Raw genomic sequence first — 26737 nt, forward strand, 5'->3', positions numbered from 1 at the left:
AATGGTATACAATATATCAGAGTCCTATGACTTGGTGAACTCTGACCTACTAGCGACACGTATCGTGTGCTCACCTGCAGTTTCTGCTTGACTTGCGTGGAAGCGTTTGCGCTATGCTCTTGCTTGTCCTTCTTTCGTAGCAGCTCGCCACGCTCGTGCCGTTCGCGCGCCTCCCGCGCTTCCCTCGCTTCGCGCGCCTCTCGCAGCGCCGCCTCCTCCATCGCCTTCTGCTGCTCCCACAGCTGCGACAACACGAACACACTCATCACAAATTTTTAAACATTACATCTAGTTCTAATGAATTCGTATCGTGTCTATTTGCTTTGGAAGATTTGATGGGATTTGAGACCGAGAAACGTACAAAGAATTCTACGAAAGTAGATGGGCAGAGTTGTTTGGTGGCAAGAAGGTACGATGACGTTAGGTGCGCAGGTGGTACGGTCTCGCTGCATGCCGGCGCTACGTCACCGCCACATACCGTAACCTGTTGCTGGACTCTCTCCGCGCAAACTGCGCATTTCGCATGCTTTTCTGCACATTTTCGCGGCATGAGTCATGACCGCGACATATTCACGCGTATGTGTAACATCGCTACAATCCAATCTTGTCATTTAATGTAGTACTTATTGCGCAGCTTTGTCTTCTAAATACGTTCCCAAAGTGAGTCACAATTCTAAGTAGTTCCGTCAGAAGCGACAATAATGTGACTCGATCTCGTAATAAAATTGAGAATTAAACTTAAAACAACTATAGCTTCTATTTTTTTTTATCTTTCGGTTATTATTTTACAATGTACGGCACGGAAAATCGAAGATACATAAATAGTATCTTTAATCCAGATTTGTGCATCAGGTGCCGAGGGCGCGGCGCAGGGTAAGGCGGGGCGGCGCGGGACGGGTGCGAGAGGTCGCGCAGGTTAATCTAGTGTAGATCGCGGCCGCCGCTATAAATAGCCAGTACTATTGTGTAACTTCATTAAGCGAGGGAATAATATGCATCACACGTACTCTGACTCTGTATAAAGTATTTTATGACTGTGATAATTATTTTAGTTGTACCTAAATGTTTCTGCATCGTTGAAAATAACAAGCAAAATTACGTAAGAGTTAGAATGAGGTGTTACCTTGAGGTGATGCCTGAGTTGCTGCTCGTGCTGCTCGGCCAGCTGCTGCCGCTGCTGCTGGAAGTGCTGCAGCAGGATCTCCTGCTGTAGCTGCTGCTGCTTCTTCAGCTGCAACAGCACGCGCTTTACGCTATACTTCCCCACACCACTGCTCCGCAAACCAGTTAGTATGAATTCGCGTACTGTCGCACTTAAGAGCCTTTAGGTTTTACGTGGTCTCCTAATGTAGAAAAACCTACGATAAGAGACTCCCGTAGCGCTGAATTAACGACTTTAAGTGAGACAGGTCTTAGACCACTTTTTCATTAAGAGACAAGCCTGCTATTTATAAGCAATATTGATTCTATTTTCGCGACTGATCATAGATATAGTTGGACGATTAAATGTCACTACCAGTCACTTAGTGGAAAAGAGGTTTTGTAATAAATTCTATGACTTACAATATACAATCAAGTATTCATATTTGAAACAATATGTGCAATATACATAAATGTTAAAATAAGATTTTACTTATGTTACATGAATGCGATACTTGAACGCAGCACAAAACCGGTGAACGATGCTATTGACAATGAACCCTGATCTTAATACTATTTTTAAATAACATTACGCAGACTTAATAATTATCACAGATAAGTCCTGGTAGTTAAAATATTAATTCATCTATGTATTTATATAAAAATTTTATCAAATGTAAACATGAGCGGAGTATTTCATCTGGATCATATCTTTCACACACAGTTATCGTGGTCAATTGTTTAACAAATTTTATCGCAAGATATCAACATTGTTAGATCATATCTCATGTCTGTCTGTCTATTATTTCCATATAAAGTGGTCCCAGCACGAATATTTGCGACAATCGCCTTTGTATCGTCATCGTCAATTGGTTCAAAATTAGTGTGAGATGTTTGATGTACTTTATTCGATAGGGGGCGCTGCACAAATTTTTATACAAATTTTGTCGATGACGATACGAAGACAATTATCACAAATATTCGAGTTAGGCCCCACAGTTCGTTAGCTAATAGCCACAAATGTGTCGTTGTACGCATATGTCACAGATAAATAAAATTTAACAAATAAACAAACAGGCGTGTGACGACAGACTTTCTATACAGCCGCTTAGTTACTAGTATAATATATCGACAGAGACGAATCTGAACATATGCAAGTGTCTGGAACAAAACACATTTTAATCGAGTTTATAACGGCGGGGTCGTTTATAAAGATCAACTTGACCCACTGCCACAAACTGACAAACCTAAAACCAATGTATGACGTAAAATGTCAATAATAACTGATATTGTTTAAACACAAGTTGACCTTTGTGTAGTTATTGATAAGTCACCAATTTGGGGACGAACGGACACAGTCAGCGCTAATCTAAACACACCACGTGTAATCAACATCAAATTTTAAATAGCACAAAGCAATTATTATGTTTTGGAAAAAGCAGCATCGCGTGTTACATTCAACCGGCACCATTCAAATGCAAATTTTTACCAACTTCAATTATTTAATAAATAATAAAAAACATTGTATTTGAATTATTGGGTCATTTTTAACATAACTACGTAATTAAGTTAGGTATTCAAGTGGATTTCTGAACAAATAACTGTATCTAAATCCGGACATAGCCTTGCTACATCACAGTCATAAACATGTACAAGTATTTATGGACCAATTAAACTATAACTATTTGAGGAAAAAGGGATATCTTGACATATGACTATATACACAAACATGTTATTCTATTTTAAGGACCTTGTTATTGCCGCTGGAGGCAAATTTATTGCTACTTATATAATTAATATCAACATTGATATGATACCTTCACAAGGACTGACAGGTCTAAGATTCAAAAATGAATTGTAAAATATATAAAAATCTGCGCCTGGTAATAAATTGAACAGGCCACTAGTTGCTATTCAACCCAAATCTTTTAAATAACTTACAGTATAAGTTGTTTTAAATGGCCCAAATAATATAGAAATAGCAGCATACATATATGCCGAGGTGGCGGTTGAACGTGGCAGCGCGCGCCGGCCACACAGTACGAATAGGTAATGAGTCCACTCACTTGCAACAGGAAATTATTCTCTAAGCTTTGTTTTGCTCTCTCCGCAATATGGTTCTTTCTTGGGCTCTGACTCTGACAAGGAGAGGATACACATGTATGACAGCACTAGAGGCAACACTCGCGTGCGCGCGTGCCCCACTGACCCACACGCCCACGCGGTGCCATGTGCGCATTCTCATATGAACACATTCCATCGTACCGATGGGGACAATGCGTTCCTTAGCAGGAACGAATCCGATATATTTAGAACGGAATGTGCTTTTATGACAGTACGTTTACCCACAATAAAGTCGACGTTCGATCTCAGTTCGTGACATCAATGTAATCTAAATATTGTAGTGCTTGTGTTCCGCGAAATACTTTCATAACAACAACTGCTAAGATGATGCGGTGGGTTTGGGGGGAGGGGGGGGAGGGAGAGGGATGGAGGCGTCTCCGTATATTTCTGGCGTGTACATTATTTTGGTGGGATGTAAAAAATGGCGATCGTTGGAATGTGCGCGGCGACGGGCGGCGGGCGAAGGCAGCGGATCAGCGCGCGCGTGGGAGCGCCGCGTGTCGCGCGCCGTTTTATTCGAGGCGGACATTCAGCACTAGTGTTAACGGCTTATTAAGAGTCCAACTATATCAGTGATTCACTGATATATTGCGAAACTCTTTGATTTTAACATTCGAGGGATAGAATGAATGTATGCGTGATGTGAAATGTAAGTATTATGTATGTTCTCGCTGCGTAGGTTGGCCTAAACTTTACTTCAATAAAGTTTGTCAATTATCTACTCCTGAATCGACAGCTATATTGTTATTTCTATATATACATTGTCTTTCATTCATCATTTTGAATTTTTGCAATAACAATTACATACATCCAAGTCTTTACAAAACTAGCGATAAGAATAAACTAAAAAGCTTTTGGAGCCGATCCAAGTTTGCCAACAACCAAAAGCAAGTACATTTTGCAATAGTAGTTGTGTATTAGCTAATGTACAAGATATATGTGAATTATAGAAATGCAGTCCCTTCTGACATCTCGGTCAGTCGGAAGCACGCTAATGTGTAAAGTTGGAATTACTTTATGAATCTAAATTTAAATAGTTATGAACCAAAACTATGTTATAACAAAAAATCATTGTACAAGCTAGACCAGTTGTAGAGGCGACCACAACGTGCGGCGTCTTAACGCAACTTAATAATTAGATTACTTAGATATAGCATAATGCAAAACCTACTAACTTAATCTCGCGAGTTAGCGAAGCCTGCGGATATACGGATTTCTGATACAACGATATATGTGCCGCAAGGCAAGGGGCCGCATTGCCCCGCTATATTTATCCGGCCCTGTTGTACAAATGTAAATATAGTTGTATGCAGACGGATGAGCCGAGCTGAGTTTCTTTTTTATTATAGCGTATATTTATAAAGCACGCGAGATTTTATAAATACTCGGGTTTAAAAATGTGTCAGGCTGAGAGGCGCGCGCGCCGCCCGACAAAAGGTCACGGGTGGCCGGCGGCGCGCGCGCAGCGGATGTAAACACTGCCCGGCGGAAATCGTTTCGCTTATAGGAATTGCGCTCAAGAATAAAATTATGTTGAATTCTATAAAATAAATTTAATAAACGTATAAACGCCAGATTACGGAGACGTCCGTTGACTCCCATCGTTATATTGTATGGAATGAGATCAAGAATCAAAGACTATGAAATTACTAATATGGAACGTAAATAGAGAGATGGAGGAGAGGTGGTAGGTACCTGCATGATCTGGTGGTGGAAGCTGGTGTCGTGAGGCAGTCGCGGCGCGTGCGGCGGCGAGGCGGCGTGCGGGGAGGCCGCGCCCGCCCCGCCGCCCGCGCCCCCCGCACTCTCGTGCGCCATTTCTGTAATCACAACATGTCTTTATAAACTCATTGCAATTAACATTTTTACAACTTTTTAGTAAAATATTAAAATTAGACATTTCTGAATAAAATGGACAGTCCTAATAAGATTAAAATTGAATATTGACAGATGCTATGCGCGAGGTTTCATCTTTTAAGGCCACGGGTGGGCTTGCGTGCGCCGCGAGCCCGGCGCACCCCGGCCGATGTGACCTACATCGCAGGGTGCGATGCAGTGGGTGGGGGAGGGCAGTGGGGTCGCAATCAAGTTTATTTTTAGCCGTGACTATATTTAGAAAGGCTCTAGCGGCCCGGGACACGAGCGTCCTTCGTTGCTTGTCTTTATTACCAAACGCTTTCTTACTATTAAATTTAATGATTGAGGGCATCTACGATCTTATATAGGTAAAAATTGTTGCGAATTACAACATGAATATGTTTATTGCAACAGGAACACCAGCTTATCAAAGTTAAACGAACATATTATCATATGTGAATAACACGTACGAACATTTAAAAATTACATTATAACGCCACAAAAATATCCAAATTTAGTAAGAGTTCAATTAACCAAACTCGACGAATATGGAAATAGGGCGCGTATATTGTTTTCACAACCCCCTACAAAACTAGCTAAACCTAGTTACCTTCGACAGCTGGACCTCGAAGCCCGGATAAATTAAAAGCACGACAATATCGTCACCGCTGTAGTTCTGTTTGCGTACTTAATTCGTAAATAATAGTTAACAATATAGTTCATTTTCAATCAAAGTAGCATCGAAGTCATTAGATTACTTTAATCAAAATGAAAAGGATTTAGTAGTTTAACAATAAATGGTACCAAAATTAAACTTGTTTCTTAATTAACTTTAATAAAATTGTTTTAATTTTAATAGCAATGGAAAGTGTCTTGTTTATTGGCACAGGAAAAAGGACGTGGTTGCACAAAATTGCTTCAAACAAACAAGCTACACCAAGCTCTTATTTCGTAGACGTCTACAAGGCGCAACGTAACCCGCCTACGCAACGGGTTCGCTACGCTAGCCCGACCTACGATGCCTACGACGCGGTCTACGACTACTATTAAACGTGGCCCGTTTCCGACCCACTCCGATTGTTTCTATAGTACTGCTTTGCATTTCGTCCGTATATTATTAGTTTGAGTAAATAATAATTATAAAATCTATACAAAAATTAGAAATTAAAAAAAAAACATTTTTACTATGTCTTACAATAAGGGTAGTTTCCACCTATCATCATCATCTCCTTGACCTTGTCCCACTTATGTAGGGTCGGTGCACCAGGTTTTCGTCCTCCAAATCATTGTCACGCCCTTCTTGATCATGTCACCTTTAACGCAATCCATCCATCTTTTCCTTGGCCTACCTCTCAACCAAACCTCCTCTCAACCCATGACCCAAAACGCTTTAGTTGGGCCGAGGGATTAAATAATAACTCGACCGTTGGGAAAACTTTATCAATGATACCCTTGTTAACTATCTAGCAAGAAAAGTTTATATTTTATTCAAATTCTTTTAGCAATCGATCAATTGCTACTCACAGCGAGCGAGACCAATATGCCGCTGTGTAGACACCTATATACATATACATATTTTTATATTTAACCGAGTAATTTTATGTTCATCATATTATGCGGGTCAATTTTTTCCAGGACAAAAACTGATAACTTTACAACTTGTTATTTGCCACGACTTGTTTCCATGTTCTAGTAGTTCTAGTTCTCATACCTATAAAAATTGTAGACTGTAGCTCATCATCGAATCTTTCTACTCTTTTCATTTCCTGCTCCCTTTCCAATGAAAAAGCTTTTGCGAACGCAAACAAAGCTCTCCCGCTCCTCTTGCCCACGCAACGTCACGGTTAAAAATAGAAAGCGAAACGCGACAAGTGAAGGACGCACCGTGCCGCGCCCGCCGCTCATCTCGCTCGCACTCGGCTCATGACCCACCCGTGCGAGAAAGAAGAAAAATAAAACGGAGCGAGTAATGAAGATCTAAAAATAGAAGACGCACGCGAACTCCGCAACGTGCCTCCATAGAATTGTTACCAACAAATAAACACGGCGCTTTTTCAAACTGTGCAAATAATTTTTTTATAAACGACCTTGTAAAATGCTTACGTCAACAATAAAATTGGACACAGGGAAAGAAAAAAATATTGATAGTGTAATATGTGATGCAATAACAATGTCGAATAATGACTACTTTGCTAGCGGGCGCTTCTAAAAACATTCTATTAATGGAAAATTTGCTTTTATTCATTTTTAACAAAGGCCAAGCTTGACTGCTGAAGTCATGAAACTCACAATAGAGTTGTTGTCGACAGTAAACGTCTTTTACAACACAAATCTCCCGCAACCCGCGACTTTAATCTCTAAGGGACTTACGAAATATAATCTAATAGAGGTTTTATTTTAGCTGTTACGAAAAATATGTATGCATTTTTGAGCGATCTTTTATTTTTGTCGCAATTTTATTTTAAATTAAATAAACAGTATTGTATGGAAAAATCCGAATGTCAAAACAAAATGTTTTGAATTAGGAATTTTAGAAGATGATACAAAGCTGTCTCGATCCTGTATTTAGTGAAGATCCACCAACTCTTGGGAGCTTTACCGGTCACCAAGTTCTAACCAGACAGCCGTTTATCTAGTAGGAAACCTACGCGGTGCTCGATCGCGGGATCGATGCTTAAAATAGTTGTCCATAAAAGCGGACTCCTACCGCTGCGCTCCAGATTCCCAGCGGCGCTATTTCCGTCCGGCAGTAAACACGCCGTCGCGCCGCTGCCTGTTGCTCGCAGGCTATTTGCGACCAGCTAAATGCACCACCCACCGGAAAGATCGCCGCTTTTGGAACTACATTTTTATAACACTTTTTGTTCTAACACAATTGGACGCAGCTTTATTTATGCATCCACCATGCAAATTTATCTTTATAGGATCAAAAGACGGTTAGGGATTAACTTTTGTTATCTACTACTATAACCTAAACCAATGGATCGAATCTTAGGTAACGAAATACAATCGAGATGTTAATAAGACAGCGTTTACACTTAAGGAATAAAAGTATTTAAAAAATTGCACTTATAGTGAATTGATGTTCTAGTACACTAGTATGAAAAGAAAAATGTCAAGTTCATTTTCATTGTACACTAGGTAGGCGTCACGTCACGGCGCTGACATAACGCCGCCCACAGCCGCGCGGTGTCGACAGCGTCGCACGCGTCCGCGCTGCGCACAGAGGTGCCCGACACCGACGTGTCGATAATGTCTGTAAGTTTGCCATGGAATAAACAGGACACTACGACGTAGACCTTTTACTTTTTAATTCCATCTTAAATGCTTAAGAAAGTTCATATTTTAAAAACACCATATTACTGATCAGAAAAATGTATAGAAAGTTTCTTTTTGCAAAAATTCCGGGCAATCCATTCAATTCGAAATCGTCCACAATTCGTGAATGACATAGTATGATTTTGTGGTTGCGCTCGCGTCATGTTTCGACCGCGTGCATTCCGCGAAGCCGAAGTGGCATTTCCGGTCCACTTGTGCGAACAACCGCTGCCAAAATATTTTGAAAGCGATAACCGGATGTAATACTTGGTAGAGAAACGGAAGATTGTTTTAGTTGTCAGTTGATAGCAGTATGTACCTACTCTACTCTCCGGTGATTATTATAAAACTTCACAATATTCCTAAATTTTCAAATATGTTAAGGTTTTGTAATTGGACTGTAATAAAAAAGCTAAATTATACAGTTGTATAAGTACTATATTGTAATTACTATATTATCTCTCTATTTTGAAGACGAGTCTGTCCGAATGAGCCCCCTCGCAAATTGAGCCCCTTGCGAGTCGCAAGGCGCGAGCTGAAGAGCGGCAACTGTTTTGATTGTTAAATGACCGTCTTGTCTCTATGATTGAGTGTCTGTTTGGACGGGATCGCATTAAGTGATGTCCTGCGCTGTCATGATCTATCGCCTGACAGTACACGAGTTTTTATTACTAAAAACTCGTACATTCTATTCAAAATAATATTATAAAGGTATACGTTTTGATATTTGTTATAAGGAATATGTAACGCAAAAAAAAATCACTTTAAACGTGAGCGATGTAAAGCTAAATGGATAAGTATTCAAATAATCAGATCACTTTAATGTCATTGGCAGCAGAATATAACCACGTCAAAAAAATAATAGTTTTTATTGTTTTATAGTAAAACTACAAATGTTGAAGAACAAAATGATTCAATATTAATGTTATTCAGTGACTATAACCAAAATAACAGTTTAAAAACGTGGGCATCATCCGAAATAGGCCAACGATTAGATGAGAGCCATAATTCACGTCTAGTTGGTGCGGCGCTGCGCAGGAGTGAATCACAGATATTAATAGCTTGCCAGTTATAAATAGCCCACCATGCAGCGAGCCGCCACGGAGCAGCTACAGAGCCGGCACCACAAGGACCCGCTGACGACTCAGCACCAACATCACACTGTTTATTGCTTGAATCGACCCGCCTAGATCATAAAGTGAGGCAAATAATTTTCGCCGCGACATATTCTTCAACATTGCAAATTATGCGTGTCCTTGCACAGATCGATAACCCGTTATCAGAAGCTAGTCGCACTCACAAATTTAAATTTACAGGCGGGTGTTTGCGGCGCTGTATAAATAGCCGGGACCTGTCACAGGGCTGCGACAGGTCGACACTCGCTGAGCTAAGGTGCTTCGTTTTTTGTGAACCTGTTCGGGGCCGCTCCCCTCGCGCCATGCTTCCAGTAAATCTCTCCCACTTCGCGCGACCACTCTATAAACAGACGGTCGCATTCCATGACGCGTTATTTATAGATGGGGTCTATATCGGGATCCTAATACACTGTCTTATCTGCCGTTAACATTTTTAACTCTTTGAAATAAGGCGTAAAAGAAAGATATACTCGTAATTCAAAAGATTCGACGGATTGAGAACATGTAATGTAAAGTATGAAGGCATGCGAAATATTTGCTCCGGCGAACGCGCAACTTTCACATTACACGTCGTAAGCCTTGCTCCTTTAGTGGCAAGATTTGGCAGCGCAAACAATTGTGTGTTTGAATTTATTTGTTTTGCATAATTGTTTTAAAACTCTTTAGTGAACTTTTGGACAAGTGATCGTTTCTAATAAAAACAATATAAATTGTTTCCTTGTGTCTCACACTGGCCGAGCTGACACGACGACACGACACGACGCGGTATAACACGCTGCCTCACATGCAAACCAAACAAATCTATATAAAGATCAATTGTAAACGAGGAGGCGGGTGTGAATGCAAGTGAATACGTATTATAAAAGTGTAGGGAACAGCGTGTGTTAACAAACAATAGATCTAAAAGTGTATCAGAGAGCGAGGTGTTCGCGCGCAGGGTGTCCATCATAGCTGGCGGTCTGTCGCCGGCGACTCTTCCGAGGGTTCGCGCTATTTCCAGTCGACAAAGGCTCGAACGCGACGCTTTTGTGTCGATGCTAAAAATAATGCGCTCGATACTTTCCCGCTCTTTCCTATTCTCGGACTTGGTTATACAAGGAGCTATTTTTGGGCCCCTTTGTTTACTCCTTTTATACTTTTCTCTATAAGCTTGTGACTTTTTGTAGAGTTTAATTATTTGCATAGAAAATGTGTAAGTTTGATTTTAAACTGATCGTAGAAATGACAATATTTTCTAAATAACCATTTACAGACTCAGAAAAATTTAACAGTTTACTTGTAAATTACAGTCGTCTGTCTGTTTTCAACGGTTTCGTCACAATCTACAATTCAAAAACTTGTAACACAGATTTCATTCCAAAAACGACATAGATAACCTTTTTGTGCCATTCAGCGACAACGAGCTACAGCTCAATTGTATGTATGTACAACGACTTAATAAATATAAGAAATGTTTTGTACGTATATTTTAATTACGCGTGAAGAAAATGGAATTATAAAAAAAAAACTACTCCACTATTTTACCTAAAGCAATTACTAAATATTTGTCAACATGAAAATTATTACGTTTAAAATGTCAAAGTACTTGTTGAATCCGGCACTAGTAGTATAATGCGCATTTCTATCTTGGATAGGCCAAGGTTGCTGCGCCGGGAAGGAACCAATAATAGGACGCCTATTGACGGGGCGCGGATGTGGAGGTTGCACACAACGTACTCGGTACAATATCACGGTGCTCGGTAACAATTAAATAAAAATCGTAATTGGATTAAACACGTTAAATCGTCTAATCACCTACTTAACAGATAAGTGCATATTATCGCTTGAAAATATAATCAATACATTTGGTATGTTGTTACAGCGATAGCAATGTCTTAACATGTCGTTATGTTTGAACTCAATTATCATATGAACTCAATAAACAAAACCTGTTAGCATCGGCTTCTATAATACTAGTAATTAATACAGAATTAACAAAATTTAGCACAAAAGATGTACCCCTTGTTTGTAAAGGTATGTTTTGATTTAGTATATGGTAGCTCCGTTTATGGGTGGAGTGTTGGTAATTATAAACAATATTATGGACACTACATTGCTAAGTTTGCAATATGAGATTAATAATAAAAGACCTTAAGTCGGAGAACTGGTCGAGTTTAATGGAGTCAATGTAAATAATTAAAACGGTTTATAAATACCAGAGTTGTTTGCATAATGTGCGGTCGGTCTTTGGGCGCGGGGTCGCACTGACTCATACGAGATAGCCGCACCGCTGACGCCGCCAAGCCTCTGCCAAGTGATGCCACACTATGGACGCAGATTGGCACATTGGCAAACTGCGCGCTTCACTGCACTTTCGATGGTTTAACTTTAATGCATCTCAATAACTATTTTCCTCAATATTTACTTTCATATCAGTTGACCGGAGATGTTACCCAGGCTGCTAGAGACAGATATTGACATAACGATTTTCAAGTTTAAATAACGGCTTGTTTACAAAAGTCTTAATAAATTTATTTTATAGAGGTATACTATATGCAACATAACATCACTTTAAAGATAATTGTTTTGGTGCGTATGGACTATAATTTAGTGAAGTTTCCAATTAATTAAACGAATAGTTTCCGAACAGTATGTATCTAAAATTAAGGGGATCCTTCACAGACATTTTGAACAACACAATTAGCAACTTCGTCGAGTTCAACGTTATCAGTCAGTGTTTTGAAATAGTTAAGGAAAACTGACGCGTGTACGTTATGGTGCGTCAACAAAAACAGGTAAATCATGTGGTATGAATCAGTGGGTCAGCTCAACCTGTGGCTGGCGCATTAGCGTTATCTGTGTGCGGAACATCTATGCTATATATATAGGTACATATAGCGCGCTCGGAGCAAATCGCCCGCACCGCCGCTAATACTCTGCGCAAATAAACTATGCATAATTTCACTCACAACATCTACTAAATAATCGCACAAAGAACAACCAACAGGATAACAGCAAACGCAGAGAAATTGTCACGTTGTCACGCTAACACGGTATCACGTTGTGCTATAAATAAATAGCACGAAATAGGATTTCCGTGTACGAGGCCACGCTATTTTCAGATATGATATAACCTTATGTCATTTCCTATTACATAATCAACTTGAAAAATTACAGTATTCGTTAAGAAATCAATATTTTTCGTACAAATCGGATTAACGAAAATTAATTGCGAGTAGATAAACAGTACTACAAAAAAAATGAAAATTTTCCCATACATATAGATGTATGCGAATATGCTTACATAAATTATAAATAATTAAACACAATGTATATATTTACATGTAATGCATATGTAATAAGGTCGGAGGAAAGTTTCCATCGAGTACACGTAACATAAACAACGAGGCGTCCATTGAAAAGTTACCAAACTAATGACAATTACGCATTGATAAGATTTGTATTAACTTAGTTTTTTAATGTACTTCAATATTGTATTAGGTACACACGTGGGACCATACATTTCAACTGACGCACCACATGTATAATCTATCGTTATCTCTGTTTTTCTATTTTCAAATTAAATTATCGTATTTTGCACCAGACAGCGGGGTACAGCGGGGTGCAGCGGGGTGCAGCGGAGTGCAACTGGGTGCGGCGGGGTGCTTTAGTGCAATAAGAACAGGACGACCTTTGCGGTGGGTGCGCGCTCCGCAGTCCGCGCCGGTCGGCTGCCAATCATCCGTCGCAGCTAATTGATCGCCGCCGGCCACCGCGGTCGAGGCGCCGACACACAACGGCCGGCACAATTACTACAACTATCTGATCGTCACTAGAAAATAATATCAAAAATGATTACGTTAATCCTCTTCTCCTATGTTCCCCAGTGCAGCAAGACAGCACGGCTGCATGGCATAATGTACGACGCAGCTGACCGATAGCACGCCGGAAGGCTGACAACCTCACCGGAAGCGATAGCGCAGCGCACTCACATTTCTTTTACATACAACAAGCCGCACTGCATCCCGCGAGTACATTATGACTTGCACCATAATATAACGTATGTACCTATATATGTACGAGCAATAACGAATGTACGTGAAGACATAGATAGCTAATTTTATCTTTTTGATTGAATAAAATCGCATAATATCTTACATATTTGTGTTGCATTTTATTACAAACATCTTCATTAGACATTTAGTATGATTATCTTCTAAATATTTATTTGTTTTGGAGCAAACATATCAATCGCATCGCCTAGTGCACGCGCGGACTCATACTTCTCCAATCGAGACCCTATTGGTATTTAAAATGTATAGTAGGTACTGTGATAGTTACTGGATGGTAAAAAAATATTGACTTAAATGTACAGTTATCAATACTTTATCCTTTCAAAAGATAAGACACTCAGAAGACTCAATAGGACCAACAACCTCTTAAGCCAAATCGAATAAACATATTTATTTAGCTGGTCGCGTCGTGTCGTGTGCTTGCCAACAAATAGGCGTATTGCTGTTGTTTGCTGTACTTAATGTTGTTTTTAGGCGATTTCTGTTCGTAGTTTTTTCAATAATTTCATAAAATCCTACCTCTGTAACATCATTTGTTGTAGGTCATTATTTTATGCCCCAATATAAAAGCAGCACCAATATAGGTATCTAAGTCGAACAAAATAACTGTTTTAAGAAAGATTATAACATATGAATAGTTTAGGAACATCAAATAGCATGAACACGAGCACTACCACGATGTAGAAACGTGAATGATAGTAATGTTTTAGCAAATTAAATATTGTCCCAATGATAGTGCTCCTCGCGCAGCACTCCCCACAGCCGCTATGACGACACCGCAGCGCACTATCTGCGGCTCCTTGTAACGCAGCTGACAGCTTGTCGTTTAAGATGCATGCTATGACAAATTGTTACTTTCGACAGTATTTTGTGGAAGTAGTTCGCTTGTACCGTTTGCTCTGTGTCGATTTAAATATACGCTGGTAATTTTGTCTACATCAGAGACTTCTAACTGTTCGGGATCTTGACCGAACTTGTAACGGGGAGATTAAACGATTTCAAATGTAAAACATGAACACAATTAGCTCTTACGTTTGTAGTCACGTTCAAGATATTGTTCTTCACTTCACTTCTTTATGTAGGACAATATTAACATTTGTCCTCCTAGTGTTTTTCTATACACAATTTCACTCTAATGTTTATTATAAAAAACATCAAACTTTTGATGGTTGACTCGTGGAGGTGTTGTATGATATAATGATGTCGATGACTTCCACACAATAGCCATTTGATGATCGCAATTAAAGATGAATGAAGGTGTTACGGGGGCCGGGGGGCAGGGTGGGCCGATGTGCTGCGGGCGGCTGGCCGGCGGCCAATCAGGTGCGAACCGTTTGGCCATCTCTAATTATAACCGGACCGGAGCTCGCCGTTTATAGACTAACCAGAATAGCCCGGCGTGCGGACGCGGCGTCGCTCCACTCGGACGCCGTAAAAACGTACAGGACCGATTTAGATGTGCAACGGCGTTAAAGCATCCGCCGAAATAGATCTCCGAGTTGGAAATTGAACTCGGCAATGTTTGCAGTGCAATCCGCAAAACGAACGACCCTTCGGTTCATCGTCCTACTTGCAATCGTCGACACTTAATATTATATCGATATAATAATCAATTATTTATTACATGCTTCCTGTTGTATTGTATAAGATTGGTATCGATTCTTATCCAATGTAAGAAATGGTAATGGCATTACCGTCCGCTTTAATACTCGCTTCGCGTCGACTGCACAGCGCGTGATTCAGCGTGCACAGAGCATACGGGCTGTCTCCCTGTCAGCCGGAGGCCGCAGCCAACGGCCGATCGGAGCCAAGACCTGCTTACAGAATCGCTTGCTCCACATTGCGTTTGAAAGATAACTGTTACACGCGATGTCATTTTATTGTTTTGTAAATGCTACGAAATTCATTTAACTGTATTATACACCATTCAGACATTCACCTTCCATCTACGCCAAGATAATACGTATCAATAGACAGGACAATGCGACAAGTATATTTGCGAAGTAAGAGTTAGTAGAAGTATAAAAAATTGAGATTAATGGCTGCCATTTGTCTTCAGATTAAAAATTTGTTCCAATCGCCTGTGATCTGGTGCATGTGTTAGTTACTACCTACATAATTGTGTTAACCTGTCGGATCTGAGATACGATTTTTCGCGGTATCTAAATTCGTCGGTACGTGTCTGGTGTATGATAAGATAAAGAGAGTACAAAGTCTCTACACGCATCAGGTTGTACACAATAGATCAATGAAGACCGGCTATTTTAATTAATCTAGTGTCATAAAAAACACCGTCGTATATCGACAGAATCTCGGTTCTTTATTATGTACGGGGGGCTTAGCACGGAAATTTGCAAGAAAGTATTCGTAATGTCATCAAAAAAAATTGTATTAGATTTCTACAATGTCGCACCATAATTACAATCAAATTAAACAAAACAATTCAATATAACCTTCACCTTTGATCTCGTATATGTTTGACGTGTGCTTACGTCACACAGTCGCTATTACGTTAGCCAGTTTAAAAATACACAATTGTTTCAAACATATAGGTGTTTTATTCTACGACATAAGTAAAAACTTTAAGACCATAGAACACTTACAAATGTTACGTTGGAAGATCAAAGAGACTAACAAATTAAACGTGAGTTTCTGAGCTCAAAATCTCGGTTTAAAACATAATTGTTTTCTCAGTTTTGTCAAAGATGACAGGGATGACATGTTTTATACAAAAGTTTTGGTCTCAGAAAACCACCGTACGTATTTCTGGATAAAGATCATAACTTAAAACTGAACTTGAACACTTTCTCAAAGGTTATTGGTGAGGGCAAACATCAACCGTAGGCAAGAGGCAGGCATGAGAAAAAAATGTTATTTGTTAATTGAAATTTTAATGATGTGTTGCCCATTCAAGTTTAAAATGACTAGTGTCACAATATAAATGGTATTACATAAGAGGTAAACCAATAACAACACAGAAACATCTTTAGTGCACCTATTCTCCGCATCACTTCCGGTGGTGTAGTGTGCATCCGCCCAACCTATCCTGGCTATTGCTGTTAATACCACACTTTGATTTGATTACGTAAACGAAAAGAAAACATACGTAAAAAAAAGCAAATGTTTCTCAAATTCTAGATCTGATTAGAGAATTCATACGTTGCTAGGCTAAGCGGCTTTCTTCAAAATATTCCTATCACTTACATTATATCAATTGCGTAAGTTGATGTAGCGCCACGTGATTTTAATACATCGGATAATGCATTGATCAGAGTCGATAGTCGATAAAGCTGTGTTCGACAAAGCATTGGGCCGACACTCTTCACTTGGTCATGTAGATGTGAGAAACATAAAAAGTTCGCAACAATAAATCCGTCCGCATTTATCTTGAACATTTATAGCACAGTTAGGTGCGGACGCGAACGTGTAATTTATAAATAGCTTAGAACATGATCTCATGATCAACATCGCACGAACTGATAAGCGGCGGGGTTTATAATAGCTAAAGTACGTAAATAAATACTAACGATATTAACCATCACAGCAAATTATTTTATTCTCTCTGTTATTCTAAAATCTAAGTCATACGGTCTGTTGCAAATTGAAAATTTTATCAGTCGCGGGGCAGCACACGTCACGGTCCAATAAATTGAAGATGAAAGACTAATAAATTGACAATGTAGATCTCATTACCAATTAATCATCAGTTACACAAAGTTTTTATCTATTGCAAAGATCTTTTAATTGTTTACAAACACTACGACAGTTTAATTACATTGAACTTTCCATTGTAGGGTATTTTTAACTGCATCGGCTCAGCAAATTCAATTATTTATAATTATGAGCAATAAAACTTTGCGTCATGGCGGATGTCGACGGTTAATTCTAAATAAAGACTTCGATATTTATATTGCTTGCACAACAAGACATCAAAGTTCATAATACTCGATTTGTTGCAGTAATTTAATTCATCGTAATCCATTCATGGGATAATTCTGTATGAAGTGTTGCTTTATGCAATTCTGTTAACATTTTTAGCATTCTGCTAATTGGCTAACTATCGCGACACACAATGACATGAAACTTTCAAAAATATGGAAATTGTATAAATGAGTATAGCTGAGTTAAGGAGCATATATAAGAAAATTATAAAGCAACTCATGTCATCAGTGTTACATCGTGTACGATTAACAGATGCTGCTGCAGTTCATAGCATTTCTCAGCTTCATCACCAGCTACATGCTCTGTTTCAATTGTGACGTCACGCACTGCCAACAATCAGTTGCGTCGACAAATAAGCAAATAACGACGTTGAAATGAACGCGATCAATTGACGACAGCTGTCAAATTCAATGCAAGCCGTTTTAATCCCAATGCGGATTTAATACGCAAGCCTTTCCCTTGCGTACAGAGTTGTACCGTCATCATGTTGCAGACCGACTTCTTTCTTTACTTTTTTCATTCTTTTATTTTTTCATTAATGGGTTTCTGTTGTCTAAATAGAGAATTGGGACCTACTTGTTATTATTATCTTGGTTAGAGGAAGCCAGAAAATGGAATTTGTCGTTTGAACATTTCGCGGGCGTAATTTAAACATATATTTGTATGTACGCCATGGACTGTTGGGCGATGTGGATTAGCGTAGAGGCGTGCGATTTAACGAGTGGCATGAAGTAGCCAACGCGGCGACGATGTCCAGTGTGAGGCGGTGGCGGTGGCGGCCGGCGGCGGTTCGAACCCACCTTATCACTTGACGGTAACCTCTTGCAAACGCTAAGTTTCTATTAGTGAGAATCTATTATTGGCTGTCTGATTATTCATTACCATTACACTAATTAAAAAATAGCCGTTGGTCTTCCTATAAATTAATAAATAATTATTCTTGTTACAAGGGGATTTTATAATAACACTGTACCTATACCTACTTAACAAAAATTGCTCGAACTAATGTGATGGGTGGAAATTATGTTACCTTTATAACATTAAATCAATAAAATGTAAGAGGAATGAAATAAACAAAGTGCTTGATAGTATAAACGCGGTGGTGACAGGCATCGTCCGGCAGGTGGTGGCTCGAATCGGTCTGTTCAGACGCGACCTCTGACACGTCGCTATTGCCGCTTCCTGCCCCTATTATGCCGGACCTCCATAGTTACAAATATAATTGCTTCGAGTTGAACGTTCACTTGTAAAACCAGCTCAAAGCAGTTCAAAGTCGAACTGATATCGTAAGAATAATCGCTTAGATTAGACTAATTATATAAAAAATAACATTTTTTATTATTATCAGATACCGGATCGGATATATTTGATTAAATATATAACTAAATAAAGTTGAGCACAATGAACATATTTGGTCTGTCAACTGATTGTGTGCTCAAAAAAGGCTAATTGATTTTTAAACAAGTTTTTACTGTTACATTGCTCCATTTCAGAGAATCGATTCAAGTTGCAGTTCAGATATTAATAAGATTGTGTAGTCGACACACAAGCATACAAACTATTATATTTTTGATTCGACATATTAGCGATAGCAAGAAAGTTATCAACCAGCATATTTTAATGAAAATTCAGGAACATGCACTATGTCAATTTTCCCTAATATACCTACTTCGATCAACATTTATATTATTTATATTTTTGGCATTAAGTCCTCCTTGTACTTATAAAAGTGCTAAAGAAGAAATAAATAAATAAATAATATTTATTTAATATCTTCTGGAAGTAACAGCTTGCACATACAATACCAGCGCTGGCCTCACGATTGTGTCTACTCTTACAGTCGCTATTGTCTATTTCTATTACATGGTAGTCTATTAATAAAATGGCCTCTGGTCGCCATAAATCCAAACTGCGCTTCCGCTCCCGATGCCCGATTTAAACCAAATAAACGCGCGCCGCGATGACGAAGGAGATACCAGATTGGACTCGATACCAGGTTGGTTAATTAAATCATATGTCAGTCGAGCTATTAGTGAAAACCGCACGAGATATGTTTTTATTGTGCCAATAAACAATAAGAACGATATATTTGTTACTGCTGATGACACCAAAGCCTATAACAGAAAAGGAACCTTGACAACGCGCATGAATGAACGCGAAAGCAACTTTTTTACCAAGTAAAATAAAACCTTGAAATATCAGCCATTAATAAATTATTAAGAAAAACCTTTCCTTGTTAAGCTAAACCTTTCATATGAAACCACCATTAAAAGGAATCATAAAACAATACGCTTGGTATTTTGTTTCACCCACGCGCTTTCACATCCAATCAACCCGAAATCAAAAGTAATATTTTTCTACGCAGGACGTGACCCCCGCCGGGGCGCGCCGCTGCCCACGCGGTCTCGCCAAAGGTCACAATCTGCGAATGTAAGGTAAAGGGCAAACATTTCACAATATACATGAAATCAAACAAAATAATTATGTATGAATAAAGCATTGTTGACTTCTACAGTAACAATCGCCACATGTAAGAACCTCTTCCCACAAATGCTTTATATAAAAAAAGATACAAGTTCTTGTTTGCCTGAACTAAAAACCACCTAACAATCTATGGAAAAACGACCGATCGCCGAAGAACTTCCTGTTCCGAACGAATTTAAATGAAGGAAGCGATAGATGTCATTTCATGCTCCGGCGCACAAAAATCTATTACAATAAAAAACCCAATGAGATAAATAAAAACCAAAGGCGGTTAATGCTAATAATATCGTAACATAAAAAGGAATCCGATGAGGTTAGTTTTTACGCCGCTCGTGTCACAAGAGCCTCATTTCAACTGTCGAAAATACTGCAGACATACTGCAATTTTAGAATAGACCTCAACATCAACAGTCTAACCGCGGGTTTCTGACACCAAAATATCTGTATAAAACATATCGTCATCCCCGTAATTATCTTTGACATAACAGAGATAACTATACACTATGTTTTAAACGGATATATTGATCTTAGAAACACATTTTAATTGTCTTTCGCAGTTAATGACTACAAACGAACTTTTAACTTCAAGGTTCACAGGTCTTCACTGATCGACTGTTGTTCAGAAGAGCTACCTAGTGCTGACTAAACTGAACATATACTCAATAACACATACTCAAATAGTTATGATGTTTCTGGCTCTATAAAAAAAGTTTTGTTACATATGCAGTTGTTTTTCTTTTCTGTTCAAATGAAGGCTTATCGGTAACGTAGTAAGTTTGATAATACATATAATGTTCTATTCTAGATGCCAGGTTCAAGGAACATTTGCTTTTAAAATTAGGTCAAGTTGAGTAAGTACCAGCTTACAACAACATTGATTCGAACGAGGTTCTATGCTTCTAAATCGAACCGGAATCAAAGCGATCGTTTTAACATGAATCTAGTTTAGAGAACTTTAACACAACGCGAAATTTAACTTAAAGGAAACTCCTTGTTCCTTTTTCGGTTCGTTTTTATGTCATTCACGTTACGTTTCGCTTCGCTTCAAATTCTCCCGGTAGGTTGTGTGCTACAGGCGTTATCGATGTAAACCATAGTGTCCAAGCACTTGTTTACACGTCATGTATGTGTATGCGTGCAAAAGTAAATACAATTGATATTAAATTTTGTAGTCCAAATGAGTTGCTTGGTTTTGAATATAAAAATAATCTATATAGTGCATGCCACTTGCATGTTTGACAGCATAATAAATAAGGTGATATAAATTAACATTTATATTTTGTATCTATAACCCTCGGTTGTTTTTTTCAAGGTAGCGCTTAATTAAGATTACAAAAAGTTAATACAAATTGATGTACTCACATAACGACTTCTTATGTAATTACTCATAGCCGAAAGTGGAGCCAATTACTACATTGCGTTAATTTTTAAGGCACGTATAACTTTATTTATCATCGTCTCGCCCTTATCCCATTCATCTGGGTTCATTCAGGTAATACCTATCACTAGCTGTTGCCCGTGACTCCGTCCGCGCTGGATCTAAAAAAAACTTAAACTTAGTAGCCTATGTGTTCTTCCAAACTATGTTCTACATCTATGTCAAATTTCAGCGAAGTCCGTTTAGCAGCTCTATAGATACCTTCTCAAACATCCATGCATCCTTAACATTCGCAAGTGTTACCTACAATTCTTGACACAATATTTAGGGATTTGACAAAATGAATCTCCTCACCTCGACGCCTTGCTGTCTCTAGGCACTGAGCCTTTCCCTTCCTCCATTTCTTTTGTACAAAGATGTACAAGATCTGCCGAGAGTCCGAGCGTCCTTCGCGTCGTCTAGTCGCGACATTTTATTTCGGTCGCAACGTGCGTCACTCGCTGACGTAAGGCGGAAAAATAACGCCCGATTTGCAGGCAGACGCAAACACTTGTACTTGCGGAACGGGATATTGCAAAATTCTTAACTAACACTGTCGAACCTATAGTAACATCAACCAGCAACATTTGACAACAACATATATTTATATAAATCGGGTATAAAGCTTGTAGCATTTAGCACTGCGATCTCTTGGGACTAGGATAATATTTTATGGATTATGCTGTATATATAACAAAGGCTGAGCATTCCATGTCTCAATACCTCATTAAAGCAAAACTTGTGGTTTTTACGCAAAGCGAAGCAGTGAATCATTTCTTACCGCGACTCGAAGCGTCGAGAATTTAAGAGGTATAAAAACTACGTAGCCTTCTTCCTCCATACTAGGAAATAAATATGCGTTTAATTTATAAACGGAAATATTCCATAAGTAGATTAGGTACTAATATATATATATAACGGCCGGGGTGGCTCGCTATCAGAATTATTATTGATTGAGATCACTTGTGGGCGGCTATGGGTAATATCGGATTCAAGGAATACACTGCTTATCACTTCTCAACTCGTTATAATTGATTCACAGGCTCATGTACAACGAACAATGCTTTAGCTACGAACCATATTTCCAGAATGACTAATGTCAGACGCGCATCGTACAAGAAGTCTCTTCGAACACAGCTCGTGTTCTAATTTCGATTTATTAAAGTTGATTTCTTCTTCTGATTGCGACACGGCCGTCCTGCGAACACCCGTCCTCGGGTGATGTTAGATTGCAAACACCGGTCTCAGTGTGCTCTTAGCATGTGAACATTAACTCAAGGAAATATTTTGTTACGCTCGGCCACTCCTGGCCCAACTTCTGTTATCTAACGGGACACCGCCGTAAAAATCAACTTAAATACTTTACAACCTTAGTTACTCCCAATCTCCCAGAAACCCACCGAGTAAGATCTCTAACGCCACGGCCTCTCGACCGAATTTCACTCAACGGCTCTCTAGCCGAATCTCACCACGGCTCTCCCGCCGAATCTCTCTCCACGGCTCTCCGGCCGACCAAACACGTGTGTTACCGTGATATCACACCACCGATCTGTACAAATGGATAGGCTATTTGCTTGGAAATGATAGCTTTTGCTTAGTTCTGCCCTAAAAGCCCATGTTCACGTTAGTAATAGTTAATTCTATTTCTATTATTAGTTTGAATCATCACCACCGCTACCAACCAACAATACAGTCAACGCCAAAATATCGAAAATCAAAAATCAAATACACAAAACACCACGTCTTCAGCCTGTCCATTTATAGAGGTCAGTGCATCACACACACTGCGGTCCTCCAGACCTCGATCTCTGCCCGTCACCCTGTGACGTGGCAGTTCCACATCACGGTCCTCGAGACCTCTGCCCGTCACCCTGTGATGTGACAGCTCCACACCACGGTCCTTGAGACCCCTACCTGTCACCCCGTGACATGACAGTTACACAAACCGGTCCTCCTGACCCCGACCTCCGCCAGAGTAGAACGCGCACCGCTCACCCACGGACTACTTGAGCTGCCCCAAGAGATACCGATTTCCACAGGGCTACGGTTACGACGTAATAACTACTGGTACGGTCGAACACAATACGGCCGATAGAGATCTTTACCCGAGTTTCTGTTACAAATTAGCATTACTAAATATCACCAAATTCATTATCAACTCGACTTATCTTGCATCAAGCTTTGCAATCCTGCAAACATCGCTGGTATCCACCAACCGCTGCCACGCAGACGCTACTGCAGTGGCTTAAACCCGCCAGTCTCGGCCATACTGACATTAGCACGTCCCCGTGCTATCCTCATAACAGACTTCCTTCATATTGTACATCTGCAAAAACAAAACGAATCCGCAGAGATTACTGTGTCACACCGCTCGTCTTATTCTGACATCATACGCATCATTACGATTTACGAATAGTTAATAATCATATCAATTAACTGTAAGAATGTTTGACCTTAAGGACATTAATATCTCCAATACAAAATTCTCTCCGTTACTAACTCATGGCAACATGGCTCAAACAATCAAACCATCTGCACCAAATGTCATTTCGTACGATAACGTCGACAACATCATTTCAAAGATTTACTTCTTAAATTTAGTAGAAGTCAAACTTCCTTATTCACAATTTACAGATTTTAAAGTTTTGACGTTAAGTAAAGGAAAAGTAATCGGTAAAGAAACAACAATAATATTCGTAATGAAAACATCCTGTAATTACATGCCATATTTTCATTCAGTTAGTAGCAAACTCTAAAAGCCCTTTTTTTTTTAGCAAGCATAGCTCCTAGGCACCAGATTCAAATTCTCGTAAACGTATTTATGATTACGTTAAAACTCAAAGATTTAATATCAATGCCAACCCGTTTTTATCGATTTTACTGAATTGTACTCGTTAATTCTAACATCTTTGCGACACCCACATTAAGTCCTAGACACAAAACCGTTTCAACTAGTTAATGTCAACAAACCATTTATTTACTATCTGTTAAATCTAATCACGTCTAAACACATTTTCGCTTTTAAGAAACAGCTACACGATTTAATTCATTTCTGTTTAAATAATTTTCATTAAAACTGTCAGGTTATGTCAGTTGACATTCAAAGAAATCGCTATATTTTTAAATTTTGACAATCAGTTATTTTTGTGAAACGTCAATCATTGAAAACAACATCCTTTAATTACAAAATTGACATGACAATATTGATTAATGAGAAATAAAAATCCCGAAATGTACTCGTAAAATAACCGATTCACTAAATAACTCCGAACATAACTGCCTTGCACAAATAACCGGAATACTAATTGAACTATTATTTTGGTGCCACACATTAAACCAATAGTTTTAAATTATCTAATTTTACTAGAATACGTCACGACTAGTGCCCAATAGCATAACAGCTAAAACACATAAAATAGTACAGAAACGAACTCACCGGATGATTAAGTTGAAACCAACTACTGTTGATATGAAAGAACACACATTCACGCAGAATGCATTCAAAGCATTCAATAGGTTGCACGACCCAACTGCTTTTGGGAGACCTCTAGACCCCTTGCGTCTATCTTGCTCTTTTCAAAGCCTTCATTCTTTCTCTCCAATTTCAATTCGTTTCATTCTGTTCTAGAATATCGTTTCTTAATTGTTGATGATCATTTTGGACTTCCGTATTAACCCGCATTGAATTATTTTGAGACTTGTACTCAAGGATTGGTTTCGGGTATCGGGTTGTATTCACCGCTGCTCCAAATAATGATTCAATGCCCATGCTGAACCAATGTCTAAAGTGGCTTGTTATTATTCATGTAGATTTTTCCGTACATTATACATTTTTCCGTAATCTTTCTGCAATATTTTCTTTTGACATTTGGTTTCTCGAAGCATAATGTCATGAATCCACGCATGCGCGTTGGATTTTTCTTTCTTTCCTCGTAATTTATCTTCGAAATAGTTTTCTTCAAATTATTGTGTACCATAGGATTCCCAAATTACGTTAGCGGCTCACTTGTATCGGTATGCGTATACCTCGTACTGCTGCGTAGCGACTCACGCATACTTCGTTTGCGTATTTAGTTGCTGAAATCCTTAGATCGTACACTATCAAATAATTTTCTCATAATCTTCCACGTTAACGTTTCTTACTTACATTCTTCCAAATTAATCGTGTGTTTGAATTTTTCCGTAATGACGGACGGAAACGTCATGTTATTTCTTTTCTTTTCTCAATGTCATATTTCACGGAGAATTTTACAAATACCGACTGAAAAAATTGCGCTAATCTCCATTTTCTCAATTACGACTTGAACCGATATGAATCCCACTTCTGATAACGGCCGGGGTGGCTCGCTATCAGAATTATTATTGATTGAGATCACTTGTGGGCGGCTATGGGTAATATCGGATTCAAGGAATACACTGCTTATCACTTCTCAACTCGTTATAATTGATTCACAGGCTCATGTACAACGAACAATGCTTTAGCTACGAACCATATTTCCAGAATGACTAATGTCAGACGCGCATCGTACAAGAAGTCTCTTCGAACACAGCTCGTGTTCTAATTTCGATTTATTAAAGTTGATTTCTTCTTCTGATTGCGACATATATATATATATACGAGCGCGCTGTTAACGTACTTACATCACCTTAAAACGAGGCGGAATACTCAACCTCATCCAGGCCATCCATATTTCAATGCTACTTATAACATCTTTAGTTGCAGTGATTTAAAAAGTAATACGTCATGGCATTCGCGCGTGCGCGTGCGCATAGTGTTGCACCGTGTGCGACCGCATTGTGAGGAGTTCCGGCAGAGGGTCGGCGACCGGGCGAGCGGGCGAGCGCCGGCGCGTCTGCCGACCCTGTCAGCATTCCAGGCCGCGTGCCCGCCGACTGGTTCCCAGTAGCGGCCACCACCGGCACGGGGGGCAGAGCACCACCACAACTACTTTCCATCTAAGCCACGTTCAATGTAACTTAGAGCTTAGTTTTTACTTCAAGTGACACATTATAAACGTCGGTCTTGATATTCTCTAGAGCCGGCTACAAAAACTAAGGAAAGATTTGCGTCCATTAAGAACTCAACAGTAATTTAGATCTGATTAGAACTGCTGTGGCAAGAAACGATGCTACAATGAGGAAGGACATCGGTGAACAGGCTCGTGGGGGCCAAATGTCTAACATGCCTCGAAAATTGTACGTCTCCAATGACATCTTACTCTCTAATATCGGTTCAAATGCTTTGTAAACAGGAGGTCATAATGGAA

The 26737-nt window shown here is 39.2% G+C and overlaps 1 protein-coding gene across 1 annotated transcript in view; it reads right to left on the reverse strand.

The window, feature by feature from the left end:
• LOC106710379 (histone deacetylase 4) overlaps positions 1-26737 on the reverse strand; it is a 45558-nt gene that overhangs the window by 5116 nt on the left and 13705 nt on the right. Inside the window, exons 3-6 of the mRNA XM_045680742.1 lie at positions 4960-5084; positions 3207-3278; positions 1124-1231; positions 75-242 (exon numbers count right to left, since the gene is read on the reverse strand). Coding sequence (XP_045536698.1) covers positions 75-242; positions 1124-1231; positions 3207-3278; positions 4960-5084 — 473 coding nt within the window. The remainder of the gene's footprint in view (positions 1-74; positions 243-1123; positions 1232-3206; positions 3279-4959; positions 5085-26737) is intronic.

This window comes from Papilio machaon, chromosome 13, assembly GCF_912999745.1.
Source record: "Papilio machaon chromosome 13, ilPapMach1.1, whole genome shotgun sequence".
Lineage (NCBI taxonomy): Eukaryota > Metazoa > Arthropoda > Insecta > Lepidoptera > Papilionidae > Papilio > Papilio machaon.